We start from the raw sequence: 19,108 nt of genomic DNA, 5'->3' as shown, positions 1-19,108 counted from the left end.
GATACCTTTTTAAGACTTTTTAAAAAACCTTTCAAAAAAAAAATTAAGACCTCATAGCCGCTTTAAGCTGTTGTTAGCAACACATCTTAAACAGTTGTCGGTTGCAATTTAAAAGAAATGAGGAAAGCTGAGAAGGAATAAAACTTGACAGAATAAATTAAAGGAAAGGTTTTTTGACATTCCCCTCAGGTCACAACAAGTAACAACAATTATTCAAGGCCAACTGGCGGAAAACAAGAACTTCTTAAAAACATAATCAAAAATTAAGACATGTGCCTGAGATTGTGTGATTTGCTTTTAATCAGCTTCTCTGTTCATCAGCTCTTTGAGCTTTTCTTTGCGCCTTGGGCGCAAGGTGTTGGACTTGGTGATAAGTTGGGCCATTAATGACCCAGATTTTCCTTCTGCCTGCTCAGCAAGATGGTCTGAATCAATTTGAAGTGTGTTGCACACTTCATGCAAGATTTTGGTCCTTTTCTTCAGCTCTTCAACTTTAACTGCATTTATACCCATCGATGCTATGCTAATCCTTTTCTTACAAAGTGCGCAATAGGCTTCCCGGTTGTTATTCTCGACTGGCTTAATCCAATCTCTGAATTCTGGCATCTTGAGCCAGGAGTCAGAGAACTTGCACGTTCCCATTTTTATTTTCTTCTCGTCTGTACGCGCGCAGCTCAATCTAGCTAGGCGATCTAGCTCCGAGTACGCAACCAAATCAAAGCTTGAATACCAATACAATTTAATGCCTCATAAAATCTTTTTAAGACTTCGCAGACACCCTGACTATTAAAGAGAAAATGGTGACATAGGAAATTTTGCTCACTCGCCACCAAGTGGTTAGGGGTGTGAATTGTCATTTGTAAAAATGACAGTCACAATCAACTACAGGATATATTTGGTTAATGCGACCCCTAGTGCTGTGAGTGATCAACAGCAAGTACCAGTAGTTGGTCAGAAAGAGAGAGGAAGTTTCGTACCACTTGCTAATGCGGTGGTTCCCAAAAGTTTTCTGTTGCGTCCACCCTTTGAAAAACAAAACATTTTTAGGGCCCCCCATCGCAATAAAATTTGGTCACACTTTATTTGAAGTTTTATACATAAGGCTGACATTAAGCTGTCATTATCTTGTCATCAGCATGAATAAGGTGTAATGAAGGCTGTCATTAAGTGTCGTTCCTTATCCTAACCCTAAGTGTCATTCCTAATCCTTAGGGTTAGGAACGACACTTAATGACAGCCTTCATGACACCTTATTTATGCTAATGACAGGTTTCATGTCATCATAGTGACAGCGTAATGTCAGCCTTTATGTATAAAACTTCACGTAAAGTGTTGCCTAAAATTTCAACAAAATGGGTAAAAATGGTCTCATATTTAATGCACTTCATAAAGACCGTGAAACTTAATTTTGTTTCAGAAGAACAGAACAATTTCCAATACACTTGCTTTTGCTGTTGGTTTTCATTATGAGAGACTTTAAATACTCCTCCTTGTCAGTAGGTGGACGTAAGCAGCACACACAGGCAGCTGTTTGCTACGTTGTGGAGTGTCTGGTGTGTTGCTAAATACTGTCAAAGCACCAAGATGACACAAATTTAACAGAACAACATAATGCCATCTGCCCCTACACAACACACTGCACTAAGCTTAAAAACGAACCCAATGTTTCTCAATCGGTAATTTCCTTAAAGGGGCAGTATTATGTAAAAATCACTACATAATGGTTTTGCTATAGTGATATACAGCCCTTTAGCCTCATTCAGAGGGCCAAAATTGAAAAAGTTCTGTTTCCTCTGTCTCTTGTTACTTCACATTTTGTAAAAAGTCAGCTCCAAACGGGCAAGTTGGATTTTTCTCGCGACCTGACGTCACGTAGCGGCGTAAGCGATGTAGCAGCTCCAGTGACTGTTTGAAATAGCTAAAACAGCTGATTTACTCGGCTGCTGCCGCACAGCGCACACACGCACTGTGAAACAGTGTTTGTCTGACTCACAATCACAATAGCTGCTTAAATATCCATGTGTTTTACTGTAATGTACAGTTTTTTTTGGCTGAAAACAATAACAAGAGTGTGTGGATAGCAAAAGAAAATCACTAGTGATCAGCTGTTGTGTGGAGTCAGCATCTACAGACACGCCTACTCATGAATATGCACAAGTGAGCCCCAAAACAGCCCCTTTTTAGAACTGCTCAGAAAGTCACTTTTCAGAGGGCTAAAACTCTGGAAAACAGGTGAGTTTGGGAAAATAAGCCTAAAATACTATGTTGTTGGATTTCTTAGAACAAAAAGAAGATGGGTGATAAATAGCATGATACTGGACATTTAAATGTGAGGAGGATGTCTGTAAAAGCAACACACCAATAACTGAAATCGCACCCACAATGGTAGTTCAATCTCTTCCAAATGTGTTGGGAGGGCCATTCCAGTGTAGTAAAAAAAATTATGATATTGATTCATCTGAAATTCTATTCCAATTAAAAAAGCATTCTCTGGGGACTCAGCAGTACGGCACTTCCCAGAAACCTGGCACAGGCTAAGGAGAAAAATGGATTGATAATATTGAACACAGCTCACTTGGTTTGCACTCACTGAAGCAACCAGGCTTCAGTTACGAAGCAGGAGTTGGGATTTATCACCACAATATCTGTGACCACTTGCACTTACTCCATAAAAACAAATTTAATATGAGACGCGAAGCGAAGAGCAAAAGCACATTAATCACATTCATTTGTCACAGTCTCTTCATGCAGAAAATCAAAAAAGCGGAGCACATTTATTTTCTGAATACGAAATGATCAAACCAGGAAATGATTCAAAATGAGTCGACAGGACACAGAGTGGGAAACATGTGACTTCTAATCCGCAACCTAGCTGTGATCTTGCTGCCTCCCCCTCGTTTGACAGAGCATTTCTCTCAGTGTTTCCCCAGAGCTTCAGCTCATGTGTGGCCACGGATGGACAAAACTGACCCTGAAAAATGAATACAAGGAAGAGATTCTATAAAATAGGTATTGTCAGAGATGAAAAACCTATATTCACACCGACATCCACGTTCTTAAAGATGCTGAGCGTCATGAAAGGCTGCTGTCAGGGTGTTTGCAGAGCAGGCTGTGTGCACGAGAGAAAGCTTGCTAATGAGCACTCTGGGAGAGTCTGCCGTGTTGTTTTGTCGAGTGTTATTGGGAAGCATCGCAGAGGCAGGAAGTTAACTCGAGCTGTCAATTTAAAAAAAATCTTTCAATCTGGGTTAATTGTTTAGGGAGCGCGACAATCAACATGTTTTCATTTCGTCTTCATGGTTTCTCACGTGTGCCTGCTGGGTAGCATTTGTGTTTGTTGACATGGTTTTTCACTGCTTACATTTACTTTTACTTCTTATTCTACTTAATCCTGCAGTTTGTTCACAATCCTAATCCTTGGCTGAATGCTTGGTCACACTGAGAAACTCTCCTTTATCTCCCTAGACACAATTTCTTAATGTGGCTGCAGTTGAATTCCTTATAATTGGTGCGAGACTGTTTAGTCACTGTAGTATCACACGGGCTCAGATGCTCTGCTGGTGAGAGACGAATAGTGAGAACTGAGAATTGCGTGTTTGAAACAACAAAAAGAAGTCACATGCTTAAGAAAACCCGCATTTAAAGTGAATGCATAAGGCCGCAATGAAACAAATGGAGCATTTTAAAGTCTTACATGTGCATTAATGGTGTTTAATAATTAATGCATGAACAGTTGGGCTACTTGTGCTGCAGTTGCAGCTATAACTCAAAGTCATTTCAACCGTTTCCAATCCATACTGTGAATACAGTTTTTGCTGTAAATTGTACATTTTTTTTTACATCTTCAATGTATTATCAACCAGTCACCGATCTGTTGTCTAAACTCATGAATATTAAACATTAATGCAGCCACACAGATTACAATTATCTTTTAAATCCTAAGACAAGCCATGTTCTTTTAAGAAGACCGACATTTCTGTGAGAGAATAAGATAATTAGTCATAGAAAAATGTTTTTGAATCCAAAAAAACAACGCAGATACCTCAGAGCGATTTCTCTCAAGTGGCAAGCTTTAAATTAGTTCACCTCTAATTACCGGTGAAAGCCATGACACACAGTTTTCCTCTTATTCATGAAGCAGACTGTTTGTTGTCCCTGACACACAATACAAAGTTAAACAGTAACTTAGTGTAATTGAGACAGTTGAAGATAGTATTATTTCACCTACTGTAATGTCCTAACCTCACAATATGGTGAGTCGATCATAAACCTGGTAATTTTGCCAGCAAGTTGCAAAACAGTCTCAGATTTATTGCCTTTATTATTGCATTATGACTTGTAAACCAAATTTCCTACACAGATTATATTTCGATAGAGATTAATTAGTAACTAACTAAACAACATTAGTTCTGACTAAACATCCTGGTGGACATTCTAGTGGTTCCGAGGAGGAAAATTATGCTAAAGATATGCATGAGAGTGATACCAAACAAACAGAAAATAATGTCATCTTTTGCACTGTGGATATCTGACTGAGTCATGGTTAAAGCTGATATCCGGAGTTTCTGAGAAACGTCTCGATGCCCCGCCCTAAACAGTTCCACTTCCTCCCACTGCCTCTGCCAATCTACCAGAAGCCACGCCTCTACTTTTCTGCAAGCGCATCGCGTGGCCTTGTTTCCGTGCACAGTTCTGCATTCACTTTGATTGACAGTCTCAAAAACATAAAGTTGAAGCCTATTGGCTGGGCGATCACTGCGATCGTTTCCATTTGTATAGGGGTCTATAGGACGAAGGAGGGACAAATATATGATGTATGTATATTAGTGACTACCGGCAGTAGACCATAGTAAAGGTATTTTTTCGCATTTCAAAAGAATCATACATAAACATACAGTAGATTTCTCAGAAACTCCTGATATCAGCTTTAAGCAATGCTGAAGCAAAGGCAATAAAAAGTTGAAATAAATGCTTAAAACAGACAAATATTGTTGGTGGAGAAAAGAAAACAGGCAGAGCCATACACATATATAACGTGCCATCTTATATGAAACATTATATAAAACTTTAATGCATCCAATGGCAAATTGTATTTCCAAAATGAATCTGTCAAAATCAATGACGTCTGTTTATTCCTCAGTTGTCGCTGTGAGGCGGGGGAGGATTGGTGGGGTCGTGCTGAGGCGTGTGGGTCGAGGATGTGAATGTGTTTGGTAGAGACAGAGGACGTGGTGAGTGATGGCGCCGTGTCGGGAGGCAGCAGACGAATGCAAACTCACCAAGCCTGAGACTTCCTCCTGGGCACGCTCTGTCTCGTCCACTTGGAGTGAGGAGTCAGGTGGTAAATCAGCTGGCGGCAGATCTTGTTGGTGGACTTGAGGGAGTCTGTCTCCTGCAAGTGGGGGGGGGACCAGCATAATACATTCATTAAGTAACACTTTTGAGATACAAAAAAAAAAAAATCTTTCAATCTGTCATACAAAGGTAAATGTTATTAGTGAATATTATTTCTGCTTCCTCCTCCACCCTGCTTTTCTTCCCATCCTCCTGTCAAGGACCAGAAAAGGTTGCGCTGAGCAAACTAAATCTAATTAATGGAGCAACAAGAAAGAGGAGATGTGGCTAGAGAGGAAAAAAAAATGATGGAGGGCATTTTACTTAAAGGCCATTAACAGTTCTTCCCACTGCCACCTCTTTTTCACAAACAAGTCTCATGCTTTTGGGGTGACCCACAGCAATGTTAAACAGAGCAAAGTATTCACAATAATGTGCAACACAATCTGTGGGAACTCTTATAGGCTGTTAGACCTCATTCATGCATAGCACGTTCATTAACTGTGGCAAACTGATGAGCCTCGCTCTCTCATAACACTAATGTATCTATTTCTGTCCTCGCTAATGAAATATCCTTGAATACATAATATAAAGATCATTTCAGTGTGGCAAAAAAATAAAAAAAATAAACAAACACAATAAAATCCTGGCAGCAGATGCAGCTTCGGGGGCCTAAAATTGTGTTTCCTGCTTTTCTACATCCCCATCACGTCTGACACAGAATCCCGCCACGGGTCGCCAGCAGCCAGTGAGAGGAATGCTGCTGCCGGATCCTGATTTTCCTCTCACTCACTCCTGGGCTTTCCTCGCAAAAGCAAACAGATAAGATTAGAGTTTCTCACAGGTGATTATTATCTCGTCTCAGTAAGTAAAAACTAGATCAGAGTGACTTTATCTCAAAGCTTCCCATCTTTTCCCAAAAGAGACAACAGACTTTAAAGAGCTGCGCGGCGGCTGCTCGGTCGTCGTGTTATAGCCACTCCGTAGCTATAGTAGCTTCTGTAATATCTTCAACCTCATGCCTTCGAAGAATAAGATCTTTTTTCTGAATTTTAACAGGTATGTGTGTGCTGTGCTGAAAGTAAATGACCTGAGTGGATAAAGCATGGTTTGCTTCAGAGAACTTGACTGCGGTGCCAAATGTTCCTCTGCAGAGTTTAGAATAGAATGATGTGGTTGTTTATTCTCGGAGACTCAGAAAGTGTTAATCCCTTTAAAGCAACACCAAGCCATTTCACAAATGCACTTTAAATGATTGGTCTAAGGGTGAACAACAAAACTTTGTTACTAATTAATGTAAGAAAAGTCTCTGGAGTCACTATTATAAACTTCAAGCCTTTAAAAGCAGTAATTCTCAACCATAGGGCCGCTGCTCATTCTTGGGCCACGGATGCTAACTACTGGGACGCGAAAAACATTCAGTTCTGCACCTGTGGGCCTCGAGGGCTGCAAGACCGTGGCATTGAGGCATCGTTCAGTTTTTGAACGCTCCAATGAGCAGCAGCAGAAGAAGACAGGTGCAAACTTTTGGCTGAAGTTGTGGAAAAGTTTTTAAAACAAAAAAAGTGAAGATGAAAGTGTTGCCACCCCCTCCTCAAAGGCAATATTTATCCACAAGTACAACCCTGACTTTATTAAGTTTGGCTCTGTGAACGGAGGCCGTGAGGCAGAGCCGAGAGCCCAGTGTGTTGAGAGTGGAATAACAGTAGCAAACAAAGCACTGAAGCCTTCAAAATTAAATTGTCAATTTCATCAGCAGGTTATAAGTTAATGTTTTCAATTGTACATCTATCTATCTTACAGTTTATTTATTTAATTTGATACCTAATATTTTTAATGTATTTATTTTATTACCAAATCATTTTATTTAGCAGAATTTTTCTTCAGTTTTTTGAGCGTCTAAATCAAAATATATTGGGATTTTGATCCTTTATATTTGTTCTTGTAGCAACTTGATTTGTTCTAATTGCTCACCTGTTGAGCGTTGCATGTGCAGGTTTACATACACAATAAAAAGAAATGTCTTTGAGATGATCACAGTGTATCATATCATTTATTTTACAATGTTTTAGCTTGTTAAACTGTAAGTGGACTTGATTTAACTATTGAATACATATCAAACCAAGACTCGGATCAATTGAAATGAAAGTGTTAATATTTAAATGGATCCCGGGACACTTTGTATTCGGATAATTGGGTCCCGAGGTCTAAAAGGTTGAGAATCCCTGCTCTAAAGCCCATGTGTCAAACTCAAGACCCAGGGGCCAAATCCAGCCTTTTAGAGCATCAAATTTGGCCCCCAGGAGAAAATGAAAAATGACAGAGAAATCATGAATCGTTGTGTCAATTTGAAACTAATTCAGTTGTAGATATCTCAGTCCCTCCAAATACTCATTTCTTAACTCTTAATGTTTCCAAAATCCTGCCATTTTCCTCAAATTATTTCACAAAATCAAATAAATAATGGTCAAATAATCAAGGAACTCTAAAGTGAATATCTTGCAGGGACTGATACACATCATTTATACGTGGAAGTGCAGACTAGGGCACATTAAGGTTGAAAATTGCTTGTTTTCTTTGACCATAGTCTTTGGCCCGCTTGAGATCAACCCAGTCCGTATTTGGCCACTGAACTAAATAGGGTTTGACACCCCTGATTTAAAGGAATAGGCAACCATGTCCTGTTCAGAAACCCTTTTTCTTATTCTAGGTGAAATTGTCCTTTCATTCTGAGAGTAGTCAATACATTATGTATTCAGAAAAAGAAACAGAAAGAATCAGAAATCTGTAGCAGCTGGAAAACTGTAACAACTCTGACCAATCCCTGCCATTCGGTCAGAATGGAAAGAACCAATTAGATGCCTTCATATCTCATCCTGCCCACATCTCCCTGTGTCCCTCCCTTCTCCAGCGTGCGTACTCATCACGTGACACAGTTCCTGGAAATATTCTGCTTAATTATTTGTTCTGCTTCTGGGTATTTGTTATCTTTATATCAGATGCTTATTCATGGTTTGGGGGGGGGGGGGGGGGAGAGCTTTGGACAGAGCACTGATAGGAAGGGGAAAAGGATGAGGAGCTTTGAGGAAGTGCAACTTTCAATTATTGCTGATGCTTGAGTTACACAGAGCCCCGACACGTTACGAACGGCAAAAATTTATATTCGTGCCTCACATTTTAACGCCATGTTACAACGCAGTACGAAAAATGGCACGAGTCAGTGGCGAATTGTAACGCTCTGTTACGCTCGGTCACGAACGAGGGCGCGTGCTACTGCAAATCTTCACAATACGGTACATGGAGCCACAAGTGTGGTGAATGTTGCCGAAAAGGTATATACAGTATTTTGCTCCACACACACCAAAATTCATCCCCTCATCATATCTTGGACATTCCACATCACTCCACAATGCTTGGGTCATCAGGCTGCACCTCTGGTCCATTTGAGTCACTCCCCTTCTGAGGAACAGCAGGAGTAGATGGAGGAGAAACTGGAGGTGCTGGAGGAGCATCAGGAGCTGCAGGTGTGGAGGGCACCTGTTGCTGTTTAGTTCTGGTGGCATCTTGAAACCATACAAAAATGAAGTGACGAGTTGCCTGCAGCGTGGTGTTTATATCAGTCGGGAGCCCCGTGGGGCACCCCCCACCCCAGCCCACGAACAGGCCACAACCCAGCAAGACCGCACAGCCCCAGACGGTGCAAGGACAGCAGCCCAGGCCCCGCCCCACAAATGTACACGCACTGTTACGCACTCCACAAATATGGTCACATTTGTAGCATTTGATGTTGAATGCTACAAATGCTACGTGATGTTATGAACCTTCTCCAGTTAGGTTGAGTTTCGTTGGAACTGTCACAAATGACGAATAATGGACATTTTGTAACATGACGGTCTGTGTGACGCCAGCTTAACTCTCAAAGATTGTAGACTATACCTTTAAATGCACGTCAAGTTAGGCGTACTATGGCCTATACTATATTGTGAGTCTACGGTGAAATAGCCTTTAAGTCTGACGTTGTAGCATTTAGTTACGAGTCATCCAGTTCCTTGGACGATTTGAAGTTCTTCTTAAGAAAACCAGGAACATTACAGTGGACTGATTTTGACGTTGCACTGACCAGGAAAGGAGAATTTGGATGCTATCAAGCTATCACCCATTTTATGACAGATCTAAGGATGCCTTCCAGCTGAACAAGGCAAACGTCTATAAACGGGTAAGTCTATGCTATCATTGGAACAATTAGATGCCTTTAAACTCATAAAACCAGTTGGAGTAAGATGAAGCACTTCTTTTAGTCACTACGTCTCCACAAGCATGTATTTAAAGTACTTTTTAACACATATGCAGCTTCCCATCGCCTCCCATTCCAACTAAATTAAAGTTTACAAAAAAAGTCCTTCAGTTGAGCTTTCTTTGTCAATAGGAATGAGTAACCTTTAATTGAAGATAAATCTTTATTTTGCCAATATTTGTGGAACACCAAGTGCTATTATGTGGAGGGGAACAACAATTAATAGACGATTACTGCAGTGGTACAACTTGTTTGATAAGCAATCCCATTTAAACATTGCTATTCTAATTAAACTTTAATCCACGTAACGATTACAATACACACTGTTAGTCTTTTCTGCTTGTAAACACATTGGCGCTGTGATGTGTGACACAAAACAAAATAGTTGCCTTAACGACTGACTCCTTCATCGCTTTCCTTTTGATTCAACTCAGTCACGCCAGTTATTATTTATGAATATTATCCAGTAATGCATTGAATATTAGTATGTAAGTATGCAACACAGTATAAAAACAAAGTACACACAAAGCTCTGAGCAAGTTTAAAAGGAAGAAAACTTAGCCTTTGTCTTATTTTACGGGGCCACTCAAATGAATACAGAAAAAAAAATGAGCCCTAACAAACCAAAGTGACTACAAAAAAAAAACACTAAATGATGACAAAAATACAAAAATGACAGATAAATACTCAAGACAACTCCCAAAATACAGAAAACAACTCTAGGAAACGGTTTTGTGATCTTTGGTATTGGCTTTATTGGAAGGCAGTTGTTGTGTGTTTGTGTGTTGCCAACATTGTGCATTATGTATAAAATGCCCATTATTTTCTCACTTATGATGCCAAAGCTATGCGGTCAAACAGCATAAATTAGCTAAAGATGGTCCTGCAGGGCCTTTAGCTCAGGTTCAACCTATTAGTCAGTTTGCAAACCAAACAGGAGATGCTGATTCACGTTATATTGTGACACCACTTCCTCCAATTGGCACTTAATTCACATTTGACCCCGTGTTCTATTAGGACCCCTGAAATCTACCTTTCCCTCCGTCTGGTAATGTTACACAGCAAAGTGACCGTTTACTGATCTTAGAAAAGTTTGATAATGAATATGACTGATGCACTAAAGCATGACTAACACATGCATACATTTTGCAGCTTGATTGTTTCATCTTAATGCTGTGATATTTACTTCACATTCGTACCTTTTTTGGACATTGGAGGTCCCGGGCCAGGCTAAGAAGCAGCTCGTGGGAGATCGGATCCACCAGGTTGAGAAATGCTGCGTTTTTGTACAAAATGTCATTGAGAGATGTTCCCTGAAGTCCCAAATCCTGAAAGAAAACACATAAAAATGACTGAGTCTGTCAAGCACCTAGCGGAGTCTTATTACTGTCACGACTGAACCACAGTTTTAATATTCTCCTGACATTTCATGGATCATTTAATGAAAATAGGTTGCTGGAATGACTCCTTTTCATCTGTCCTATCACACAGTGAGTTGATAAGGATTTTCCATTGGAGTTATGTGTTTACAACGTGTGCTGCTGATTGTCCTGGGGGTGTGTGTGTGTGTGTGTGTGTGTGTGTGTGATGGCTTACTGGAAGTCAAAATAACTGTAATTATATTTTATTGTTACATTATCAAGAAAGGATTAAAACTCCTTTTTTAAATATCTGACTTCCTTTTATTGCAAAACTGCAAACGGTATCTTTTTTAATTTCGGGCCACAGCAGAATTAGAACATTCAAGGTCTTAGCTTCCTTCTCCCAAACGCCAACCAAAACTCTTTGGATTATTATTTCTAATTAAACTCGGTTCATCTCTTAGTACTCAAAGTTTAAGTAAAATATGTGATTGTACAAGTGAGAAAGAAGGACACATCTCCAGGGGATGACTTCAAACTGTAAATATGTTATACCTGAATATTTAGGTCAATCTTTGAGAGCTGTCGCCTCCCTCTTTCAAACACATGGCATTTCAGCGCCTTTTAAATAAGCAACACAAGCGCATGCATGCCACAACAAGCAGCAGAGAACACGCAGAACGTGAAAGGAAAGCTGCATGAATTCTACTAGGTATTATTAGCTCTATTAACGTGTATTCGCAACATGAAAAGAGGAAAACACATCCTTTCCACGTACAGCAATGACAGTGTCGGGGTTGAGTCTGTCTGCTCTGTAAAGTTTTTCAAACAGTCGGCTGGTGGAGAACAAGCTCCGCTCAAGCTGGCAGCTCTGACCCTTTGGACCACGGCAGTTTCAAAAAGGAAAACTCTCATCAGCGTTTTCTCCTCCTCCAGATTTTAAATTGATTTATTACAGCAGAGATCTGTGGAATCCCCTGATTGGACGGCCTCCACACCTACATCTCACTTGGAACAGAGGGTTACAAGTGTGAAAACCCGGAGGATTTAAAGACATTATCTCATTGCAAAAGTAGTAGCGGTAGCACAAAACATTATGGCTGTATTCGAAATCGCACAAAAACGACACACTTAATGGGTATATGCTGTCTACTTCATACTATTAGTATGATTTTTATGGTGACCGTTCCAACTGGAGTATGTGTCCAAGTTTCCCAAGATGCATTTCGAACCTACAGTGACAAAGCCTGAAGCACACTGAGGCTAAATATCTCTGTTGATTCACCACATTTGAAAGTTCTGAAAGCATTTTAAGCGAGAAAGTGACAAATTAGAATATCAACATTAGGGCTTTTTTGATCTTTAATCCATATTTTTCTTATTGTATTTTTCACATTTTCGTGGACATGTGTTTTCTACTGCTGGAGAGATTGTCACTTCTCAGCGGAGCAGTTTAACTACTGGGCATGTTGACCAGCTCCTGTTCCTACATAAAAAAAACCTTGAAAATTGTGCCACTTCCGCACCTCCACTCTGGTAGATGGCGTCGTAGAATCACTTTGCTGTGCGCCGCAGCACCATTTCTGTAGTAGAGGCAGTCACAGGGGCAGAAGCGGACTGACTCAAACCCCAAACAACATGGCTAACAAAATAACAACGACTCTACAGTACAACGCTGACATTGGCAGCACTTTGGCTTCCAAATTAAAGGGAGTAAAAACGAGCTTGATAAAGACAACGCCATCTCCAAGATTTGCCTCGCTCCCGTTAAATATTGTGGTAACACGACTAACTTACGAGCTCACCTAGCAAGATATCATGCCAAGGTGTTCGCAGAGAAACAGCTGCATCTCTACGTTTAATTTTGATATTAACTGGGTGGAATATCGCAAAATATCGTGACGTCGCGATATCTTGATAATACTGTATTGTGACCCAAGTATCATGATACGTATCATATTGCAACATCCTTGCCAATACTGACCCCTAATCAACATGTGCTCATTTTCTTCATAAAACACATGGAAAACTCTTTTCATGATGACATTTAAGAGATTTTCGGAGGAATGTAAACTTCAAAACAAGAGCCCTATTTACAAAAGCATTAAAAAACAAATGGAAGACAAGGAAGGATGCTTTTGTTTTGAAAAGGGGATTTTTCAGTCACAGGATGATTTTACGTTCCGCTTGCAATGCATCGTGGGGCGGTTGAGTATGACTTAGGGCTGAAACGATTCACTGAGTTACTCGATTAACTCGATTACAAAAATTCCACCACCACTAGCGCGTCATCAAACATTCTGCATTTAGTTGGCGCCATGGCGGAGAGGAAGCGACAGAGAACGTCTAAAGTATGGGATGATTCCTCAAAAATGAAGAAAGCAAGGTGCAATCATGTGTTTACTGCAAACAATACCTGGCATACCATAGCAGTACAACTTCAATGATTCAGCATCTGAACTGAAAGCATCCACGTGTTGTTTCAACAAGCGTCACTAAAACAAAGTAATGTACCGCTAATTTAGGCCTGGGCTGATAATAAATAAATAAATAAATACAATTAACCGGACGATAAATGAAAATGAACGCAGAAGTTTTCCAGCCTCGATGCATTGACATATGCATGTGTATTTGGCTTTGCGCCTATCGGCTGCAGAGGCTAATGTTAGCAACAGATATAAAACAGCAGCTCACTCAGTCAGTTCTAATAATTTCTCAGTGAACCTGCAGCGTAATTACTCTAAAATAGTACACGACCGCCAGGCAATCTTAGATTTAGGTAAATCAAACAGTTATAGTTCTGTAGATGCGGCGACTCTAGCTTCAGATTGCTACAGCGGCTACACCCAGCGGCCTATGTAGCAGCAGAGCCTCGTACCAGCGGTGTCCGCCAGCGAAGGAGACGTAATAAGCGGTGTCATCGGAAGCACGCACGGCACGCGTGTACACACAAACCAGGATAGACGGTCTTTAAATCCTTAAAACAGTATTACATTTGATGTAGCCAAATTTAAGGCCTTAAAAGCTTGAAATTTAAGAAAAAGGGCATTAAACATTAAATATTGTGATACGCCTCAGTGCCTGTGCTCTGAAATTGTGTGGATTTTAAACATTGTCTCTGATCATCACTGTGACAATTCTAAGAATGTCAGCAGCACAACATTTTGATATAGAATAGAAATACATTATTAAGCCCGAGATAAATTAATTTTCTCAGCTGCTAAAAACATAATTTCATGTGTTTGTCAAACACATACACACAGGTTTCTAGGTAACCATAGCAAATAGGCTCACCCCCGAAATGATAAATTATTTGTTAGTAGTTAGTTAGTTGACTTAACTATACTGTTATTTAATTGTTGGCACTGGCACTTATTAACACTACATGGTAAAATTGCAATATAGGGGCTTAGTTTTGGAGCCAAATGTTGTTTTTTTGAGAAATTAAAGCCAAATGCAGTTACAAGTCACGTCATTTTCGTTATGCATTATTTGTTTCGGTTGCTTAAAAATGCAACAACAAAAAAATCCGATTAATCGATTATTCGATCGATAAAGTGTTAGATTAATCGATTCCAAAAAGAATCAATAGCTGCAGCCCACCGTGCATACTTGTAGCAATATATAGTATACATCCTGGTATTTCTCCATCTTTGCATACTAATATGTCTGCAGAAACCCAAACGTCTTTCTATCGGGATTCATACGGGGAGACAAGGAGGGAACATCACGGTCATGTTTCCAGAGACAATTATGAAACCCACATAATTAATCCTCCCACACTCTTGTTTGATTCTATGTGCTAAAACATGTTGAAGGAGAACATGCAAACTCCACAGAGAAAAACCCTGGATCTGGGTGGAATTGAACCTTCATCCATCTTCTAACGGAGAAGCAGCGTCAGTAATCTCTGCAACACTGAACAGTGTGAGCCATTTATTAGATTACAGATCATGTCACACGCTTCGCTGTATGTTCCATGAGCCCATGTGCATTTTGACCCCCCCCCCCTCTCCTTGCCTCCCCCCACCATGAAATTTTCTGTCAAAGCAGCATTCCTAATCTGATTTCAGCCCTGTCACAAAAAAAGACGACAAGCTCCAAACTCAAATGCAGGCCTTCTGCTGTCGACCAAAACACACGATCAAGATTGGTCTGTTTTCCTTCAAAAACAAACAATAAATGGTTTATTACTGGACCAGGATAGTGTTGTTCCCCTTACGACTCATGTAACCACCTAAAAAAACAACAATAAAAAAATGACACCTATTAAATTCCCAGTTTGCTGTTCCAGCAGAAAAAAACTATTATTTGCCAAAAGGTCTGATAAACAGGAACGTAATGCTATAGTGAGAAATAACACATTAGAAACCAACAATCATTAATAACCCCGTCACGGACCTTTTGAAAAATAAAAGAAACAATAAATAAAAACCCAATAAAACCCAGCGATCAGTCAAATGTTGCACAGATTACAATTTGATAACATTTCTAATGCAGACAGAACCAAGATTATGCAGCTGATCTAAAAAAAACACGATTAAACTCAATCACTCACATTACATAAGGGTGTTAGGTAAAAATGTGGTTTGACATGTGATGATGTACAGAGAGGAAAAGCCGTCAACAAAATTCATCCCAGACCGTGCAAAAAAAAAAAAGCTGAGTTGTTTCTTTGCTGTTTTGCCTATTATGCTGAGTTGTTTTTGTCCTTTGCATTTGCATACAGAAAACAGGTATATATTAATAAATATGTATTTATTCATTTTAAAGACATTTGGAGAAATACAGAAAGCGTTCTAATGGCAGTGATCCTAATCCAACAACACAAGCGTCTAAAACGTAAAACTAATCCGTTGATGATTTTTTTTAAAATTTTTCCCCCCCTCACGTAATATTTGTGGATGAATTCTAATATCATGCATTTAATGAATCATAATAAACAAAAAAAAAAATCTAAATAAATAAATAAAATAGTGTTGTGATGGTTAATTGTAGGGCGTTGCACGTTCAATAGTGCAGTGGTTCCCAAACTCTAGGGGTGTTGAAAAAAATCGATTCAGCGATATATCGCGATACTACGTTGCGCAATTATCGGATTGATTCAAAATGCATCCATATCAATTTAAAAAATATATATATATATATATTTTTTTTTTTTTTTATTTAACCAGGAAAGTCTTTTAAACTGCAGGAGACATTATAACATTATAAAGTACTAACTTCCTGTATTTATATGTTGTTCTAGACATATACCTCAGTTAAGTTGCACTAAAGTCATGTTGCACTAAAGTCAAAGTTGGTTTAAAAAGCCACAGGTAGATTGTATGTTATTGTTTTATTTTAACTTGTTGGTACATGGCATGTTAAAGCCAATGTTTTGAGTGTAAAATATGCCAATAAAATATATTTCATACATAATGTTCTCATGAAGGTGTACACATTTACATATTAGTTGTTTCTTAAGTCATATATTAAAAAAAATCGCAATAAATGCCTCATACTTTCATATCAGGATATATCGTATTGTATTGTATCGTGACCGACAGTATGTATCGGAATATGAATCGTATCACCAGATAACAGGCAATACACACCCCTACTTTTATTCCTGCACACTTAAAAAAACATAATAATGTAATGCAGGATTTTCAACCTTGGGGTTGTGACCCATTGTGCGGTCGCCTGGATTTCAAATGGGGTCCCCTGAAAAGTCTAATTTATAACAACAACAAAAAACAAAAAAACAAATAAATGAATAACTGATTAAAAATGTATTTAAAAAATGTTTTAATTATTATTCTTTTTCAAATTATAACACCACACACTCGGGCTGCACAATTAATCAAATTTTTATAATCGGGATCAAGAATTTGGTTACCACAATTAAACTAACCTGATCCTCGGCTATATTTACATTTAAAATACAGGCTCTGCTCTCTGTAATAATGTATAGCCTTTGGTCCATTTTAAATTCTTGGGTAAATTTTTTTTATTTTATTTTTTTTCCATAAAATTCTTATTTAAAGCTTAATTTTGCACTGTAAACTGGACATATATGAATATATAATTGTGATTATCAGTTTGACAATAAAAGGGCAGCCCTACCACACACAAAATAATCTTAAACAACCGTATTCTTTCACTTTCTGAAAAATAAATTGAGTATAAAAATAATAAAAATAAAATATTAAAATGGCGTCACAACCCAAAAAAGTTGGGAACCACTGATATTATGTCCCTACAGTTAAATTTGTCTCTGAAGTTTACTTATCCTGTTGAGGAACAATATATAATGATTTAAAAAAAAGAACAATAATCCGTAACCATATCCTAGTTTCAAATTTTTTATTTTTCATTCATGTACCCCCTGTGGCAATTTGCGTATCCCTGGAGGTACCTGTACCCTACTTTGGAAACCTGGACAATAGTGTTTGTCTTCACTGCTGCACATTAGTTACAGTATGAGCATGCTGTGAAGCGTAACTGAAAGGAGTATTTGCTGATTCTGTGTGGACTAATGAATATTTACAAGATCCCAAACTAATTAACTTAATGGTCCAGACGTCAGATCTATATACGAGACAGCACAGAGGCATCTTCGTGCACCTTGTTGTTTCTATGGACTCTCGCTTTGCGAAATACACATTTATGCTGCCACCATCCATCATCTTATGAATCTCCAATTTAATCTGCACCAAAGAGGAGAAGCTGCTTTTTCTCCAGAACAACAATATTAAGTAGGGCTGGGCGATATGGACCAAAACTCATATCTCAATATGGTGATATACAATATAAATCTCAATTATTTTAACTCAATAAAGTCTGACCTGTGTTAAATTTGCTGATGAAAAAATGCCACACGCACACATTTATTAACAAACAACTGCACTATATGTGTCACTTTTGGCTTTTTCTCCTCTAAGGGACAGCACGTGTGAGTGAGTTCTGTAGTGTGGCTTTTTTAGACCAGTGGTTCTCAAACTTTCTTGGCTCAAGTTCCCCGTTTGTCCGACGACAACATTTTGCTGACAAAACTATTTAAAAACAACCATAGATCATAATGATGAAGTGATAACACACATTTTAAAAAATACAATTTTGTAAATAAGTGGAAAGAAACAGTATTTAGTGCAGGGGTTCTCAACCTTTTATGGATCGCGACCCGTTTTTAATACCAAGAATTTTTGGCGACTTCAAAGACAGTTTTTGATCATGTGTGAGCTCAGATACTTTTTTTTTTTTACTGCATTTTAGTTGAACTAGATTTATATTTCACAAAGTGAAAGTATACAAATACAATTATTCAAGATTGTGTATTGTTTTAATTTAAAAAACGAATAATATTTCAAAATCATTCAAAAATCTATTTCAATTTTTCAGAAATTTCAGGTGACCCCATTTAAACTCCAGGTGACCCTACATGGGGTCCGGACCCCAAGGTTGAAACACCGATTTAGCGGCTCCTGAATAAATTAATTCCCCCCCCCCCCCCCCCCCTCTCTCTCTCTCTCTCAAGTACCACATGTAGTGTCATCTCGTACCCCTAAAATTACACGTACCCTCATTTGAGAAACACAGGGTTAGATGAAGGTCTGAGTTAGGAGGCTATAAAATATATATCTAAAAACATTGTAAAGAAGGACACTGTTTGACTGTACTCTATGAATAGTATTAAATAAATACCATTATGGATGATGTGATATATACTTTGTGATTGTATAAACAATAACAAGAATATAGATATACATCGATATAGGCAATATTGTCATTTTCTATATCGCCAAAATAGAAAACTCGATACATCTTGAATCACGATATATTGCCCAGCACCAACAATGAGTGATCAACTGTTGGTTACTTTCTTTCCATGTCTTAAAGAAGTTTTATTAGTCAGACTTTTGGCTCGAGCCACAACAACGACGCAGGGCTCTGGCTTCACCTTGCTGAGCAATGGAGGGAGCGACGCGCATCGTGATCAGCTTAAATGTCGAGCTGTGGAGCAAGCTGCTCCTGCCTGCCTGCCTTCCTTCCTCCACATAAACATATATCACCATCACTTTGAAGCCTTAAAGGAAGCTATATCATGCATGAGTCACATCCGCCCTGTTTCATAGGA

General features: G+C 38.9%; 1 protein-coding gene across 1 annotated transcript in view; it reads right to left on the bottom strand.

Annotated features, from left to right (window-relative positions):
- Positions 1-19,108, bottom strand: part of lrrc75bb (leucine rich repeat containing 75Bb) — a 39,804-nt gene that overhangs the window by 15,803 nt on the left and 4,893 nt on the right. Inside the window, exons 2-3 of the mRNA XM_028462937.1 lie at positions 10,828-10,956; positions 5,280-5,392 (exon numbers count right to left, since the gene is read on the bottom strand). Coding sequence (XP_028318738.1) covers positions 5,280-5,392; positions 10,828-10,956 — 242 coding nt within the window. The remainder of the gene's footprint in view (positions 1-5,279; positions 5,393-10,827; positions 10,957-19,108) is intronic.

The sequence above is a fragment of the Gouania willdenowi genome, chromosome 12 (genome assembly GCF_900634775.1).
Source record: "Gouania willdenowi chromosome 12, fGouWil2.1, whole genome shotgun sequence".
NCBI lineage: Eukaryota > Metazoa > Chordata > Actinopteri > Blenniiformes > Gobiesocidae > Gouania > Gouania willdenowi.
Note: the sequence above shows the minus strand (reverse complement) of the source record. Positions and strands in the feature narration are given on the sequence as shown.